Source organism: Coturnix japonica, chromosome 11, assembly GCF_054131305.1.
Source record: "Coturnix japonica strain WE chromosome 11, WE-NBRP24, whole genome shotgun sequence".
NCBI lineage: Eukaryota > Metazoa > Chordata > Aves > Galliformes > Phasianidae > Coturnix > Coturnix japonica.
In genome coordinates this window covers 5,770,610-5,786,876 of record NC_140673.1, presented here as the reverse complement: position 1 = coordinate 5,786,876, position 16,267 = coordinate 5,770,610, and the positions used below count along the sequence as shown (strand labels likewise).

The following is a 16,267-nucleotide window of genomic DNA, read 5'->3' as shown; positions in this document are numbered from 1 at the left end:
ATTAGGACTCAGTTCTTGCTTTAGGGAAAGTAATCTAACTTCTCTTAAAAGAAGTATTCAATTAAATCTGTTCGAGCCAGTGTTCAGGGAATTCACTTGTGCTGGTCCACAGTAATTTTAAAGCATCTTTTTTAACATCTGAACTGCTTTAATTTCTTCTCTTTTTGTGAACAAATGCAGTGCGACTGGAAGAGGGAGAAGGGGAAATGGTGTTCCTTGCTGTGCAGTTTGATTAAGTCATGGGAGAAAAGTGAAATGCCTGTAGGTGTGGAAGCAGAGCTGCGTGCTTATGGCATTTGCTTGTTAAAAGCCCAAAGCCTGGGTGTGTGAACTGGAAATCAAGTTCAGGCTTGCAGTAGCAGAGATGTGTATCTTCATGAGTTGAGGGATGATAGTTTTGATGGGGAGTAATTGTTGATCTCTGTTTTATAGCTTAGTTGTTAGATGATAAGGACGTGGTCTGGACTTGTTGCTGAGGCCAAAAAGCTTGTTTAAAGGGTAACTTAGGAGAATGTGGAATCTGTTACGGTGGAAATGTCATTCAGTACAGATTTTATATAACAGCCGTGTAATAACTCAGATGTAGTTGTGTTAAGAACATAAAATCCACTTTGCCAGTGTTAAGTGATACTGCTAAAAAGGGAAGCGTGTTTGATAAACAGTGCGACCCTATTGCACTCTTATTTAACTTCTTTTAAATCCCTCATTTATAAACAAAAGTATCCTGTGTATTTCAGCTGTACTTCTTTCAGAGTGGGGAAAAAAGTTAGTTATTTTTTCATGACCCAAAAAATATAATCAATGGCTGTACATATTCTTCGTATAAAGTGGAAGTCTGAAGTGCAAACACAGAACCAAGCAGTAGTGGAGGTGGACGACAGAAGTGAGATCTCTCTGGGCAGCAGGACAAAAGCCTTCTCTTGCTGTCTTGGAGTGTCATGGAGTCCGTGTGGCTTCTAGGTGTCAGCTTTCTGTGCTGGCACCGGGTGTCACAGGTGTTGTTCTAATGTTGCTGGTAGGAGTGAGAGGGAAGATGAGCAGAAGCAAAGGTCTTCAGCAAGTGAAGTTTTTGTTGCTGGTTCCACACTTTCTCTGGTGTCTCCTTTCCCTCTTGCGTTCCATGTTGTTAATGGAATTGGATATCTTATTTCCCTGGGGCACTAGGGTGTGTTGCTGTGATCTTATCACAGGAATAGCTTATGAGTATTTGTGGCTTTCTTTGTATTTATGACTCTCCTAATATTGATTGAAGTGCTTAGCCTACCGGAACTAAATGAGGATGTTTGGGAATTCATGGTTGGTATCTTTTCTAATCCATGGGACATCCACACTTTCTAATAAGGATCCCCCAAATTAGTAAATACATGATGGTGAAGGAGTCCTCAGTTGGAGATGCTATTTGCAAATTGTGCTCATTGTTTCAGAATGGGGCTGGGTTCAGCGTGCAGCTGGGACCCAAGAGTGAACAGATGCTGAGTTTGCTTTGTTCCTCATTGATGAGGAAGTGGGCTGATGTACCAGTCTGTGTGGTGAAGCAGCTCTACTGGCTGCTGCCTGCCAGCTTTGTCAGATGTAGTGATTTATTAGCGATGCCATGCACAGCTCTGCTGCAAAACCCTGTTCTGCTGTTGGTGAAAAAAGCTGCCTTGCAAATTACTGTATGAATACTGTGTTTAAGCTGGTGGCTGCATTTGTGCTCTGCGTGCTGAGGTGGTTTTCCCTCCGTGGTCTCTGAGGCGATGGATGATAAGTTGGTATGACTTATTACAATCTCATAGCTTTTAAGTGGTGAAGCTGTGTCCAGAGTGTAGTACCTGCCAAAACCACTCAAACCTTATGTGGCTAGCAGTTTTCTGAGCTGTTGTTCCATGAGATATTAATATTCCCTTTGACGTGATTGACTCTCATTGATGTTTTGATAACATGATGAGAATGAACCTTCTCAGACTGGCAGGCTGAATCTGAAATTCAGGAATGGAGTGTGCAGGCTTGTAGATCCTGGAAAGACAAGCAAAACATTTACTAATTAGCGTGCTAAGATCTTCAGTTTTTAATAGCAGCTGATGTAGTTACTCCTGGTAGGTTCCTTTCTTAGTTGTTCATGGGTTTTTTGTGGTTTTTATTTATTTTGGAGGATATCAGACTGGGCTTTGTGAAGATGCAGTCAACATCACAGAATGCTCATATAAGAATGCTGTTTGTGCTTGTAATTGTCATGCCCTGCCATCTCCTAGGGTGAGCTTCCATGCGTTGTAGCATCCAAGATTTACCATTTATGAGCTAGGAAGTCTAACACAAAGATGAATGTAACCCTGTTTTTTAGTTAAACAGCATGATTTCCTCAAGAGGGAAGTTTTATTTGCTGTGAAACAGCATCTTTTCATTCAAAACACTGTTTTCCTCCAAACTTGTACCAAAATTGTATTGTCCAGTCTGTCTTGTCATTCCTTCTGAATCCAGGTTTCCAGCCTGCACATCTCTGTAACTGAATCAGATCTTTATGCATGCATTAATGTGGCAGAAATGGGCACAGCTGCCTATCTGAAGCTGAAGCGTATGTTTGAGTAGTAATTATCCAATCATCCCCTTGAATATTTCAGACTTCCAAGTAGCATTTGCACAGAATGTCACTTGTGAGCATACTGTACTGAGCTTATGGTGCAGGACTAATCCTAAAATCCTTCATGATACACTGTATGGAAAGCATGCTGGAGCAGGCTTTGTGTGTGGGATAAATTAGCTGGGGTTGACTCCAGTGTGCTGAAGAGACCAGCAAATGCTGTTCTGCTGTCATTGCTTGTGATGTATTTAAACTGTAGGAATTTCCTTGCTTACTTTAGATGCTGACAAACCACACAGGCCAGTCAGCCTTGTATATATGTGTGCATCTTTTGCATTTAGTTCAGTAATGCCAGTAAACTGAGTCCAGACATGTGTTTTTACGTTCTTTTCAAGTATGGCTCATAAAATAACACACTTCTACCTGTGTAGGGAGTACATTAGGAAATTACTTGACTTCCATGCTTCCTACTTAGTTTGAAGTTGTCATATGTGCTGTAAATAACTATTATTTATCTTTCTCCTGCAGTATTTTTCCCTCTGTTTTGCAGCCAGAACTTTGAGGTTTGCCTTTGTTGCTGTTAGAGGTGTACAGATATTTCTGCTTAGTTGGTTCCTGCACTTTGCCAGCTTTACTTTTCAAATTAATGCTTGTTTTATATCTCAGTGCCTTTTTGATGCCTTCTGGGATACACTGCAGTCTACATCAATTATACAAGTTCTACGCTATGTAGATATTTATGATGTCATTCCTTCTTTAGAGCAAACCCTTTCATCAATAATGTAGTTAGATGGCTCAGAAGTTGCTCCAGCAGGGCTCTCATTTGTACTTTCCATATACCTAAAATTGCTTTTAGGCTCTTTTTCTGGTGCTTCAGCTGTGTTAGTGCACAAGAAATGAGGTGGTTATACCAGAACTTCATGTTTCCAAATAAATTCCTATCTGCCTCGAGTCTCTAAAGAGATGAGGTTTTCCTTCAGTCTAGTGTAAATTTGTTTTGATGATGAGATCTGATAACATACAATAATAATACTATACTCCTTCGTGAAAGTGTTTACTCTGAATCACAGCAGTTGAAATGAACACATGCTTGGTTTCCAGTATCAGTCGGCAGCATCTGTTTGCTTCATTGAAGTCCTGCATGTGTGTGTGCATTAACTTGGATTCGCTCAGTTTCTGTATCATGTTTTACTTTTCTCAGGCAGATGCTTTGGTGCTCAGTAGTTACTGGCTGCTCTGAGGTGAAGAAAAGTATTCAGTGTTAATGGTTGATGTTTGAGGCTTTCTATGCTTGCTTATCAGTTGCTTGGTTTAGTGGGTTTCTGCCAATAGTGGTAAGTGCAGAAGAGGTGCCTGCTTGGGTGGGTAAGCAACTATTTATCTGTTGTTTGCTTATAGAAGTTGGAATAAACTGACAAATTTTCATAGACAAATGCAGGGGATACTGACACAGGCAGAAGTTGCTGGTACAGAAGATTCAGCTCCCTTTCCCAAATGTCTGTTGTATTTCCGCATAGTGCTCATCGTGCCAATTGTAGGCAATTGAGAAGCTGTCAGATTATTTCCTGTTAGCACCATTCCTGTAGCAGCTACACAGATTTCCACATAGATGCATGATGTTATAGAGAAAACTGTTAAAATGTCATCTCAAGTGTTACTGGTAAGGACTTTACTCATCTCCCTGGAAGCTGAATTCTAAAGCAGGCTGAGATGTTGGATTTCTTGTCCAAGTATGTTCCTCTTTGTCTATTAACAGCTTGACATAAGATACAGTGTTACATCCCCTCAGTAGTATTTTCATCCTCATCAGTTACAGTGTAAGATATTCAGTGAGAGTACTTCTGTCTCCTTTCCTATAGGCGTGAAGCCTGTCTTTTTGTCCCATCATACAAATAGTGTATACATGAGGCAGATGTATATCCCAGGACTTGAATTTTGTGGGCTTCTAAACTTGTACTCAGCAGCAGTTGAGTGCTTTGTCATCTCTACCTTGCTGAAAGCCTGGCCCTGGAATGGCAACTACTTAAGTTCTTGTACAGTGAACTTGTTTTGCCTTAAAATTCTTCAGCTCTACTGGATAGGCTTTTTTTTGTTGTTGTTGTTGAAAAAGCAGATCTCTTAGAACTTCAGGCTGAGCTTAAATAGCACGTGAAACACGTGTTGAGGATTTCAGCCTACTTGTCACTTGTGTTGATTCTTTCTTTCTGCTCAGTTCACGCCTGCATTGTGGGAGCACCAGGATCTGCTGCTGCTGGCAGCTGTGTACCCGTGCTAGTACAAGAATGTATTGCCTTGTGCTATGGTATCTTCTATGTGCTGGAAGTCATAATCCATGGCTTCATGGTCATCTCTGCTGGGTATGGGCAGCTTTTGAGTGATGGAGATTAGAACATTAAGAATCTGTGTATAAAAGAGCATTGACTGCTAGAGCACTGTGAAGAAGTAATCTTGGTAGTTGTCAACTGAGTTAGACACAGTTGGGTTAGACAGCACCTTAATGTGTATTACCTTCATGTTATTTCTTTTTATCTTTTTTTTCCCCTGGATCTAAGTGATGATTTTGTTGTCCATAATGTGAGTGCATGCATGACAGTAAAACACTCTGTAGACAGTGTTTGTTTAAAAAGGGAGAATTGCACTTGTTTGCTTTTCCAAAGGCTAAAACCCTCCATAGGGAGAGAGGAATCTAAGAACCGTATCTGAATAAAGCATTGTTTTAAAAAACTTAATTGTAAGTGTAAAACCTAATAAAAATATACATTTTTAAAAATTTGTTGCTGTTCTATAGATTTTTATTTCATCTGTGCTGGAGCTTAAACAGCTGATACTACCCTGACTGTTGTGGAGCAGCTGCGTAGGATAAGAGTGCGTGTGTGACATACCGTGGAGCAGCTGAATTATATGAGGAGGGTAAGGGTTGCTTTGAGTTGCTGTGGGCCCAGCTGAAACACTGAAGAAAGGAGTCAGTTACTGGTTTAGCTGTACTGCTCTTGCAGGTGCTGCATTGCATAATTTCTTTCAGGGAGGAGTCTGGTATCAACTGAAACAGCAGTGGGTGTTGATTTTTCTCTTCTAATACTGTTTTCCAGACACGTTTCAAGAACCTGCTTGTTTTATTCTGACTTTAAGCATAAATTTACATTTTTTTTCATGCTCTTCTGCTTTATCCTGCTGTTATATACACATAGTGAGTGTATCCTCTTGCAGGGTTCAGTTTTGTTAGCATAAACAAGCTGAGGCTTCCGTTTCCTCTTCTCTAATGGAATCTTCCATCAGCGTGGAACCCTTTCCCTGCATCACGTATTTGGGTTCAAATCTTTTGGAAGCTGAGTGACCAGAGCTACATGGAATACAGCAGTCAGTCTCATGAAATACACTGGCAGTAGTGTCTGACTAAACTAACGCAAGCATTAATCATTTCCAAGTGATATGCTGAGACTCATAGCAGAAACTTTACAGGGATTATCCTGTAATGATTGAATTTCATTTTCTTGTCCACCAGATGGCTTTATTCCTCCTTATATTATTCTGCTTTCAACTATTTCCCAATGTTAAATCATTCTACTAATACTTTTACTGGTATTGGGTATTAAATAACTGTTAATATCTCTTCCTAGTCTAATATTATCTTCAGAATTATGCTCTGTATCTCAGATTCTGTCATGTTGTTATCCACTTGCCTGTCTTCTACTGGGGTCTCTTATCTCAGTCCTTGCCAGCTGTGTCAGCTTATCAAATGCTTTGCCAAGATTCATGTCTGACTGGAGACTTATTAGTATGTGAAGTTTCAGGTCTGGGATTTGAGCATTTCAGTGAAAGTTTCTTATAAGAGAGTGTGGGGTTATATTAAGTTGCTTGAGCTTTTATTTCACCTCTACTATGAATGTTTCTACTCACCAGCTTTCATGCATTTTACTAACTCTTAATAGTATCGTGCTTGTTGTGAACAGAATTAAAACATGTGTAAAGGACTTCAATCTAAGCCATTCTGTGACTCTCATTATCACAGTGCAGACTTCAGCTGGCTCCAGAATCTTTCCTGTTACAAGGCAGATACATACAGCCCAGTAAATAAGTGATATTTCTTTCCTCTTAGATGAAGTGTTCCTTCACTAACCACAGTCCTTACATACGCAGGTCTTCTAGGTGTGCTGAGGACCGTGTGCACCAAACTGAAAGGAAAAGCAATGTGATCAGCCTTCACCCTGCAGGCAACAGGTGCCAGTTCTGGTATCCTGTGGTGACCTGGCTTGTGTGCCAATGTACTTTGTACTTCCTTGGCTCCTGTGTGCCCCCAGGCTGACTTGAACCACTTGCAGGCAGTTAAGTCAGCTGTGCAGCAGCTTGCAGGCAGCATTGCCATGCAGCAGGATATCCACAACCTCCACCTGGGTATGGAGAGCAGGAGGTGCCTTAGCACGTAAAGCATTTGTACTGAGTTGGGCTGAGTCAGCAGGATTCTTTGTACTGCTTCCTGTTCAAGATGCAGCACGTTACCTGAGTGAGTCACAATGTCTCTATGGTGATCTTATGGGAACTATAATCCACGATTGTCTTAAAAAGACTGAAAGGTATTTCATGTATTTGTGATGTTATACAGATCATGGGAAAAGTATCTGGAGAGTGCATTGAAATAGTATTTTAATTCTTCCGTGTTTTTAGTGTTGTTGGATTTACATAGGTTGTACTGTTTGTGACCTTTTAGCAGAGAGATTTTGTTTTTGAATTGCACATACGAGGTGGGTGTGGAAGAAGAACTTGAGGAACTTGTGTTTATTTCATTGAAGTCTGTCTTGTTTAGTGGTAAAAATGAATGTGACTTTAAGAAGTGCCAAGCAATATTGTAAAAAACACAGTTATAACTAAGAGCTCAGAGCCAGAGTGGCTGCAAGATTTCATCAAAGCATCTTGAGGGTATAGTATGGAGTGGTTAAATCTCACTAGGCTGTGCTGTGCACATAGGAAACTGAAGACATTGAAGCCCACTATTTTTGTGTCCTTGTATAGGAAGAACTAGCCTTGTACTGTACCATATCAAAAATACCATTGAGAGTTTCCATACAATCAACTTAAGCTCCTGATCTCATGTGGAACAGATCTTTGGGTCCTGCTGAGCTTTGGTCCTCAAGTCCTGGGTAGTGGCCCCATATTCGTAGTTGATCATAAGCCATGCACAGGGCATTTCTTTTTTCCTTCATGGGAGTCTGTGAAAAAAACAATGATGTTTCATAGTGCCGTTATGAATAATGCAGTCAAAAATGCTGGTCATCCTGTCTCTTGAGTTATTCATTACACTGCCATGTGGATATGCTTCCTCAAAGCTCTTGTACTGTTCTGGATGCTGACGTTAACAGACAATTCTTTAATGTAATGTTAGATTTTTCTTTTAAAGTGTTGTTTGGACAGTATGTTTTCTAGTTAATATTTTACCAGAGCTTTTACAAGGGGTAGCTCTGGATCCTACACTGGAAGGGACCCGAGGTTGGGCATCTTGTTAGGCACCTTCCTGTAACTGAGTGATCATCAAATGCTGCCCTGGGTGAGTCTACAACTGAGACTGAAGGTAGCAGTGCCTGCTTAGTGTAGACATTTTCCTTCTTTGGATGTGATAAATGTTCAGTATTTTTGGGTTACTTTTTAAAATACGCATGGCATGAATAGGTGGGAAGATTCCTTGCAGGTTATCAAACAGCCCAGGCTTTAGACTAGCTTAAATGCATCTCTGAGTTTCATACTGCATATAAACAACAGTTCCACTCTTCTTAATGTATTTGTGAACACAGGCATTTATTAAGGAGGAGAACAAATACTGGAAGTTCAAATTACTCAATGTAATTCATTTATTTTTTTTGTAATTGGATATACTGAGTACACACTGAAAACTAATGTGTGATTCACTATTGCAGTGTGGTATGTTGTTTCACACTGTGAATCACTTTGTGATATTGCTGTCCACTGCAGCATTAAGCAGAAGGGTAGGATAGCAAGCAAAATAGTTAATTATTTCAAGGTTAGGATTTCTTTTGGTTTGTCTTCAATGAGACACCAGGCAAAATTGTTGCCAGGACCCGTTATTGTTATGGGAGGAGTATGATTTCATATTAAATTCATCCTTTGTAGGCACGGCTTTAATGTTGTGAATTCTGGAACTTTGAAGTCAATAGATGCTAGTTAATAGCAGTTCAGTGCTATTTCTGCCCCTTTGCTATTTATTGATGTCACTTATCATTTTAGCAGCTGATTTCAGTTCAGCCACGCTTGATTAGCAGACACAGTTCCTGCAAGTTCCAACACACTGACTGGTTAGAAAAGAACAACTCAAATCAGTGTGCACCATCTCTATTCTTTAGCTGTACAGTGGAAAGTCTCTCACCTTGTTTCCATGTTTACCTATTCTGTTTATCCTGCTGTTAAGTGAATGAGGTTGTGCTGTGTTCCTTCAGCACAGCTGTGAGTGCTTTTCCATCTGGCTCTTGGAACAGGCAGGTGCAAATAAATCTGGTAGTAACTTAGGATGCAGGTGGAACGCTGGGGGTGTTGTAAGGAAGCAAGGACAAGGCTTGAGATACTGCATTAGGAAATGTGGGGGTGGTGGAGGCAAGGCTGCTAGAACTTATCTTAGTGTGTATGGATTGCGTGGCATTAATCATCAGGAAACTGGGCTTCAGCCTTGTTTCTAATAGTGGGATTAGTTCTCTCATCTGAGACAGCACTGCCAACTCCACGGGCGTGTGATTTCTTTGAAAGTACCAGTTATGCTATGCCATAATGGAAACAAGCAGCACTCTCCAGTTCCCTCCATGGAGCAAATGAACAAAACTTAGTTTTCACTTTTCTTTGGTTACCAGAAACTCTTCTCTTCCCCTCATTCATTTTTCACTCCTTACCCTCAGTGAAGAAAAACAAGTGGAGTATCGATGAGGTAGCAATCAAATGTGTGGTCCTTAGTTTAAAATGGGCTTTATGTGATACATCTGTATGCTCTGTAATACGATGAAATAGTGCAGTTTTAATATTCCTTATAATTAGTCATTATAAATGCATGTTCTTAAGGGTTAGTTTTGAAGCAGAGAATAAGATGCAACAGTATATGAAAGGTATATAGGAAAGAAGCAGCAGGGAGCTGAGTGTTTGGAAATACACCAATGAGGCAACCTGAAAAGTAGTTGGGATGAAGGATGACAGCAACAAAAACAGTTACCAGCCAAACAGGTGATTATTTTATGTGTGGACTGTTAGGATAATGCACATCACTGCACTTTGATTTTAGCTGCTATTTTTAGTGGAGGAAACATAATCTTCAATATAGTCCATGAGCTGGGAATGTACCATTAAAGCAGAGTGCAATGTTTTCTGTGTTGTGAAAGATAATCCCATCAATGTTTCTTAAACAAAACCTCAAAAACCCAGCTTGTGAATGGCTGTTCTGAAGCACAGTACGATGTAGGTCAGCTGAGGGCTGTTACTGCCCAGAAATACCTTGCAGCTGGAGTGTTTGGCTGGAATTCACAGCGTGCTTCTCCGTTTCAGTTGACCTCCTTTGTGTATTGCAGTCTTACAATGACATTTTAAAGTTATTGCTTTTTTTGAGGATATTTTGTTATTTAGATACTGCAGTTTCTTGCCTTCCAGGCTTGTCAGCAAGGCATCCCTGTTTAGCCTGCTTGGAGACAGGGCTTTACAGATTACTTTATTTTCTTTGTTCCATTATTGTAGAAGTCTTAAATATTTGATGCAGTGATTTTGTCATTTGATATTATTCACCTGACTGTCGTTGCCTTTTGTTTGCAACCTGCCTAACAGCTCTGAGTCAAACTACAAACCTCAAGTGGGTTCTATAAATTATACATTCAGGAACAGTCGTGTTCGTTACAAACGGGCTCCTATGAAAGCCCATTTCTAAGTCTCTTTCACACTAGGGGGCACCAGCATCTCATGAAATATTAGCCCAAGCCAATTGTTACTCTTAGACTATTAGATGGTCTAATTCAAGTCATACTCTTTTTGTAACTTCCGTTTCTCTGTAGGAATGAAAGCTAAACACAATTGCATCCTTGCAGGAATGCATCAAAAATCAGTGTGTGGAATTTTCTTTCCTGTCTTTTGGGGTGGATTTTATTTTTTGTGGGGTTTTTTTTCTTCTAAATGATGGTATGAGTCACTTGTGAGATAGGCAAATGCTGCTCATTCTCTGAAATAGCTTCAATGGATTAATCTTCAATTGAAGGCGGTGAATAAGTATATTAGCCAATAATTTCCTACAAAATTGTGTGATAACCATCTTATATAAAAGATATAGTAATTGATATTCAGTATAGTTTAAGTGTACTTTAAGTTGGTAATCAAATGAATAGTACGTGAACTATACTGCAGGCTGAGCTTTGTTAGGTTAAATTTACATATTGATACCTGGTATGCAGAAAAGGGTGTGAAAGTCCACGCTGGCAGTGAGTGACTGATTGCAATGGAACCTTCAGCTGTTTGTCTTAGATATTAAGTGGATCACTTCAGAATATGTGTTTGGACCTCACTGTTTTATAGCCATTTTGGAAGTACTTCTTGTTTTGTGGTATTTTTTTTTTTTTCCAGTGCTGAATCTTGCTTTAAATGCTTGAACAAAATAGTTTCTAATTGACTTTTTGCTCTTTGTAGGAATGATCATTCAGTTGCCTTGGAGATGATCCTTCTGCTGTAAATGTAGGGCTGGAGATTAATGCTGTGGGCAGTATGGACCTAATGAACGGACAGTCAAGCAGTGTTAATATTGCAGCTACTGCTTCAGAGGTAAGGATTATAAAACTCTGTGGATACTTAATTTCATAAATACTAATATTTTTCTATATTTACCAAAAAGTATTTTTTTATTTCAACAGGTCTGGCACGGGAAGTTTTTGATGTGTTGGTTTTATATATCCCAGTTTAAATGTAATTAACTTAAACCTCTGATTTTTGTGTGCCAACAGAAAGCATCAGCTAGCACTGACAGCCTTGCCATAGCCAGTAACTGCCTTTTCTGTGCTCTCTTCCATCACATCTAGACAAGGGAGCTTTTCTTTGAGTATTTTAACAATAAGAGACACTCTTAATGCATGAAGCTAGGCTGGCAAGGCCTGTGGGAAATGTTCTTGCCTTTGATAGGTAGTTGTATGTAGGGGCAGTCTGACATTTATTTCTCCTGCTTTGAAGTGACTGTAGCTTTCCATTTACCATCTACTCATTGAGACTGGAAAATGAAGTCAGTACCAGAACTTGGAGGGTTTTTTTGCCAGAACTGCTGAGAGTTGTGACTGCTTCATAAATTCTTAGTGCTGATGGAGGGCTTGAAAGACATGTTTTCTTGCAGATCACTCCTTCTGTAAGCTCTTTTTTTTCCTTAAGTGCCTTGGGCTGAAAGGATATTAAGATCTGCCCTCAGTCTACTGTGAGTGATCTTTCCAGATGTGTTGTTTCTCTTTCGAGTGACTGAACACATACCTTGGCATGTGCAGATGTACAGTAAGAACCTGAGCTTTCTGCTTAGAGAGGACAGTTGCTTTATTGCCAGTGCATATTTTATTTTATTGTTAGTTCTTCTGTCAAATTAGGAAACCTGTTTTTACAACAGTAGATACCATTTTTTTCACTTTGTTTAGAAGACACAATGCTCAAGAACACTGAGGTCATTAGTGATAAGAGCTACTAAGTCCTGACAACAATTACTTCCTTGAATAAATATCTAAACCTTAAAAAAAGCTTATTTTATACATATAATAATCTATTTTAATAGCAGGGCCATATAGTCCTGCTTTGTTAGGTTCTGAGGAAAAGAGATGAGAGCAGGATAACTGTTTACCTGCATCAGTGATGCTGTGCTGTCTCCCTTCCTGTACTAGCATCAGTGGACATGACACAGAATATTACTGAAAGTCTACTGAAGCTTGGCTTCCACAACAGGCACAAATGCTCATTGATATTTGTTGTGTATATGACTTATATCCATGATCTGAAATGTACATTAGTAAAATTACAAGGTCTGTCAGAAAGTGCCTTCAATATGTGGGTCAGTGTCTTTTCAACCTCCAAGGAGTAGTTAAGAGTGCTCAAGGTCTCCAAGTTAAAACTAGGTAGGTCTTGGTTTGTGTTCAGTGTGCTTTGCCACAACAGAATTGGAAGCTCTGTGAGTGCTCCTTGCATTAGTACAAGGTTTCTCTCTCTCAAAAACCTCCAATGCATAAGCAAAAAGCTTCTGTATCTCTATCTGACATTTTATTTGTTAAAAAAAACATACATGATTGCTTATAATAAGTGCATATATTATAATAAATGCAGAAGTAATGCAGCTCATAGTGCAACTTTTGTAAATTTCAAAGCTTGTAAGAGATTGATGCTGTTCTTTGTTAACTATTCTTTTGGGGCTGTCTTTTTTCTCCTTCAGTGATTTGTTGTTTGTTTGACATTTGGATTTTGATTCTTATTAATTCTTCTCCCAGTGAAGCGCTTCAATTACACCTTGAAATAGAAGGTTTGTGTGTTCAGGACCGCCTTTGATGTCCACAGGAGCCAATTTGAGAGTTTCTCACTGCAGTGATCTTTGTCAGGAGGAAACAAGTTGTATGGCTTTTTTAATTGTTAATTTGCCCAACAGGAAAAAAGTGCAACAGCGCTGCTTACACAGAAATTTTGCTTATGGCAATATAAGAACAGAAAGGACAAGGAAACCAAAATATCATCAGTGTTTTTGTTTGTTCCTGCAGAAGAGCAGCAGTTCTGAATCCCTGAGTGACAAAGGTTCAGCTGAACTGAAGAAGAGCTTTGATGCGGTGGTATTTGATGTTCTGAAGGTTACGCCGGAAGAATATGCAGTAAGCAATTTTAAGTAATATTTGTTTGTTTGTGGGTTGGTGTGTGCGTGTGCATATATATAATTTTTTTTGTAGCTTTCCCTTCCCTATAGGAGTTCCCTGTACGTTTTGTGAGTCATTTCCTTCATTCTTTGCTTTCAGAAGTAGACAACGAAGAGCAGTACAGGATCCAGGTTCTGGTTTGTGTTGTGTAGTCTTTTGGGGCTGTGCTTCCCAGGCATTTTTTCACACTGCTGTACGTGGTGTAGATCAGACTCCTAATTCTGTAGGATGCAGCTTGATTCTGACATGTATTTTAGTTGCTAGATATACTTGACCTGAACTTGTTTTTTTTCTGGAAGTGCTTGCATATGAACTGTCTAGATGGTATTTCAGTTATAGTACAGAAAGCCTGTGTGATGTGCAGACAAGCTTGTTGCATTTCAACTCTTCTTCAACAAGACAGCTTTTGAAGTAGTCCTGTTGGGCACCTGGTGGCTGTGATTCAGGATTATAGGTTCTCTAGATTAAACTCTTCAACAGTATAGAAATTCTTAAGCTCAATAATAAGTGAAGCATGAGACTGTTACTTATACATATCCTTAGTGGGGGTAAACAGAACTATATAGGTTCCACTTAGTGCCTTCTTGTAGCACTTATGTTGCAAGAACTTGTTTTTACAGGTAACACATGAATATCATCTCTCTTCCAGTACTTCTCAGATTTGGGTCTGTAATGCATTTATTATGTAGTCAAAGATGGGTAATTGGGTTTCACCTTCTGAACTATTCCGTATGCCTTGAACTTTGCTAGTTCTTGCATCCATAGTGTGTTCTTCTTTTGAGTGCAGTGGTACAGAAATATCAGTTGGATATCCTGCAGAGCTGGAACCACTGGGTTCTTTAATTCAAGTGCGTGTTGTATGCAGGCCAGAACAGCTACAGGTTCCTTTGAATGGCTCTGGTGTGTAGCCAGTGGTGGGTGCTATTGAGAAGTAGTAACTGACTTGGTCTGTGCAGAATTGCTATCGCTAAATGCAAATATGTTTTGTTCTGCATCTCCTTTCATAACCTTTATTGTCTAGTAAGTTGTTATTTTCTTTACAGAAACAGGTAATTTCATGGGTGTTCTGAGTATTACCTATTTATAAATACTATTTAGGTTAAAACTCTTCATGAAATTCCTTATGGAAATCTGGTGTGTTTACTGTTTTCAGATAGTGCTTCAAACTGGGTAGACTGGACATGGGTATGTTACTAATGGGTTTTGGAAAGTGTGAGCGCACTTGTTGTTGTACCTCTAGTAAAAGAGATGCAGTGCAGACTACTGACATCTGTGATTTAGGGAAGGCTGCATGCAGCAGCAGCTGTAGAATGAATACTGCTTTTAAAGTAATATTTTCTCAAGTGGTGAACTGAGGAAATCATTTGTGAAGTACTTTGTGCACAGAGAAAAGATAATGTGCTAAAAGCAGTAAAACAACAATAAAAGCAGGTTGTTGCAGAAGAGCTAGTTAGGTAGTTAACTATCAGGGAGTCTTGACTCTTAAGGAATAGAATTGCCATAAAGATGAGAGTTAAGTGATATTGTCAGCAGTGGGAAGGCACAAAGATGTCTTCTCAGGTGCTGCTGCTTTAGGGACATCCCTGGTATTTTAAGGCTTAATCTGTTTAGTTAGTGGATGATTAAGAGCCAAAGTGTGTTGATCCTAATCCTGTATTTTCAGAAGGTTCTTCACCAAGGTGAAGATGTTTTTGGTGATTGTATTTTTCACATTCTTCCCTTAGGTAATCACCTAATAGACTTCAATACAGTTGATAGGCCAGTTTGTGTGATGGCCTTGCTTTGGTCCTTAGTAACATTCTAACAAAAGTACCCCATCCCTTCAAGGGTCCTATTTTGAACAGTAGCAGTAATGATTATTGTAACAAAGTTCTATTTTACAGTTACACAGTTGACAACAGTCAGGGGTTCCAGGCTGCCAGTAAAGTTAAAGGCCGTTTTGGAAAGGGCCCCTCTGCAGCTGAAATGGGTGAGATATCAGGACCTGGCTGCTACTGTTGAAAGTGTGGAGTTTGCTTTACATATACCTTAAAAGCAAAGTTTCTGGGCAGATGTAATCAATGTCTGCATGTTTCTTAAATCTAAGAAAAAAGAATGCCATTCATTGGGTATAAAGCAGGACACGTTTGTCTTCTGCTGAAGATCCTACTGGCAGCCTTCTGGCTGTAACTGATGGGAGTCTGTCCCTGTTCAAATACCTACGTTTAGGCTGATCACTGCTCACTTCTTCCTTAAACAGCTGAAAGCCACAAAGCAATTTGGTGCCAGCATTACCCACTGGTGCCTGGCCCTGCAGTTGCAGCCGTTCAGTGTGTTCACAGGATAGACACGGCTACAGTGAATGCTGTCCATTTTGTTGGAAAGGAGAACTGTGGCTTCAAGTGTACAAGCACAATTTGGGGGGAGGGGATGGTGCGACTAAAGGAAAAAAGAAAAATGCTTTGGGAGCTCGAGCTCCAAATTAAGATGCTGGCAAACCTCAGGTTGAAGAAATATTTATTTTTTTTGCTTTCTGGTAAATGTTAATTCCTTAGGCAGCTACTGTTTAATTATTTGACTGTTTTTAACTTTTTGACTTGCTTTTCCATTTTTATTCATCAACTTAGCCACAGTGGTGTAAATATTTGGGGTAGAATTAAGGGAAGCACAGCTATATAAATCCACTGCTTCTTTTCCTTCCCAGTTATCTGAGAAGGATTCTTTATTCCGTGACATAGTCTCTGGAAGTGCTACAAAAGTAGGTTTGGATTAACACATATGTGCATTTCTCATTTTGATTCATGTTGAGCTTTGTCAAATAAATGTTAGAAGCAATACTGCTCTG

General features: G+C 39.6%; 1 protein-coding gene across 15 annotated transcripts in view; it reads left to right on the top strand.

Moving 5' to 3' along the window:
- Positions 1-16,267, top strand: part of RALGPS2 (Ral GEF with PH domain and SH3 binding motif 2) — a 117,838-nt gene that overhangs the window by 29,903 nt on the left and 71,668 nt on the right. For 10 of the 15 annotated variants that reach the window (XM_085512109.1, XM_085512115.1, XM_085512114.1 and 7 more), the window contains 2 exons: positions 11,213-11,344; positions 13,294-13,401. In XM_085512109.1, coding sequence (XP_085368235.1) covers positions 11,288-11,344; positions 13,294-13,401 — 165 coding nt within the window. In that variant the 5' untranslated portion in view covers positions 11,213-11,287. Of the gene's footprint in view, positions 1-6,947; positions 7,062-11,212; positions 11,345-13,272; positions 13,402-16,267 lie in introns of those variants that run through there. The other 5 variants (XM_032446267.2, XM_032446270.2, XM_085512111.1 and 2 more) reach the window with 2 other exon arrangements.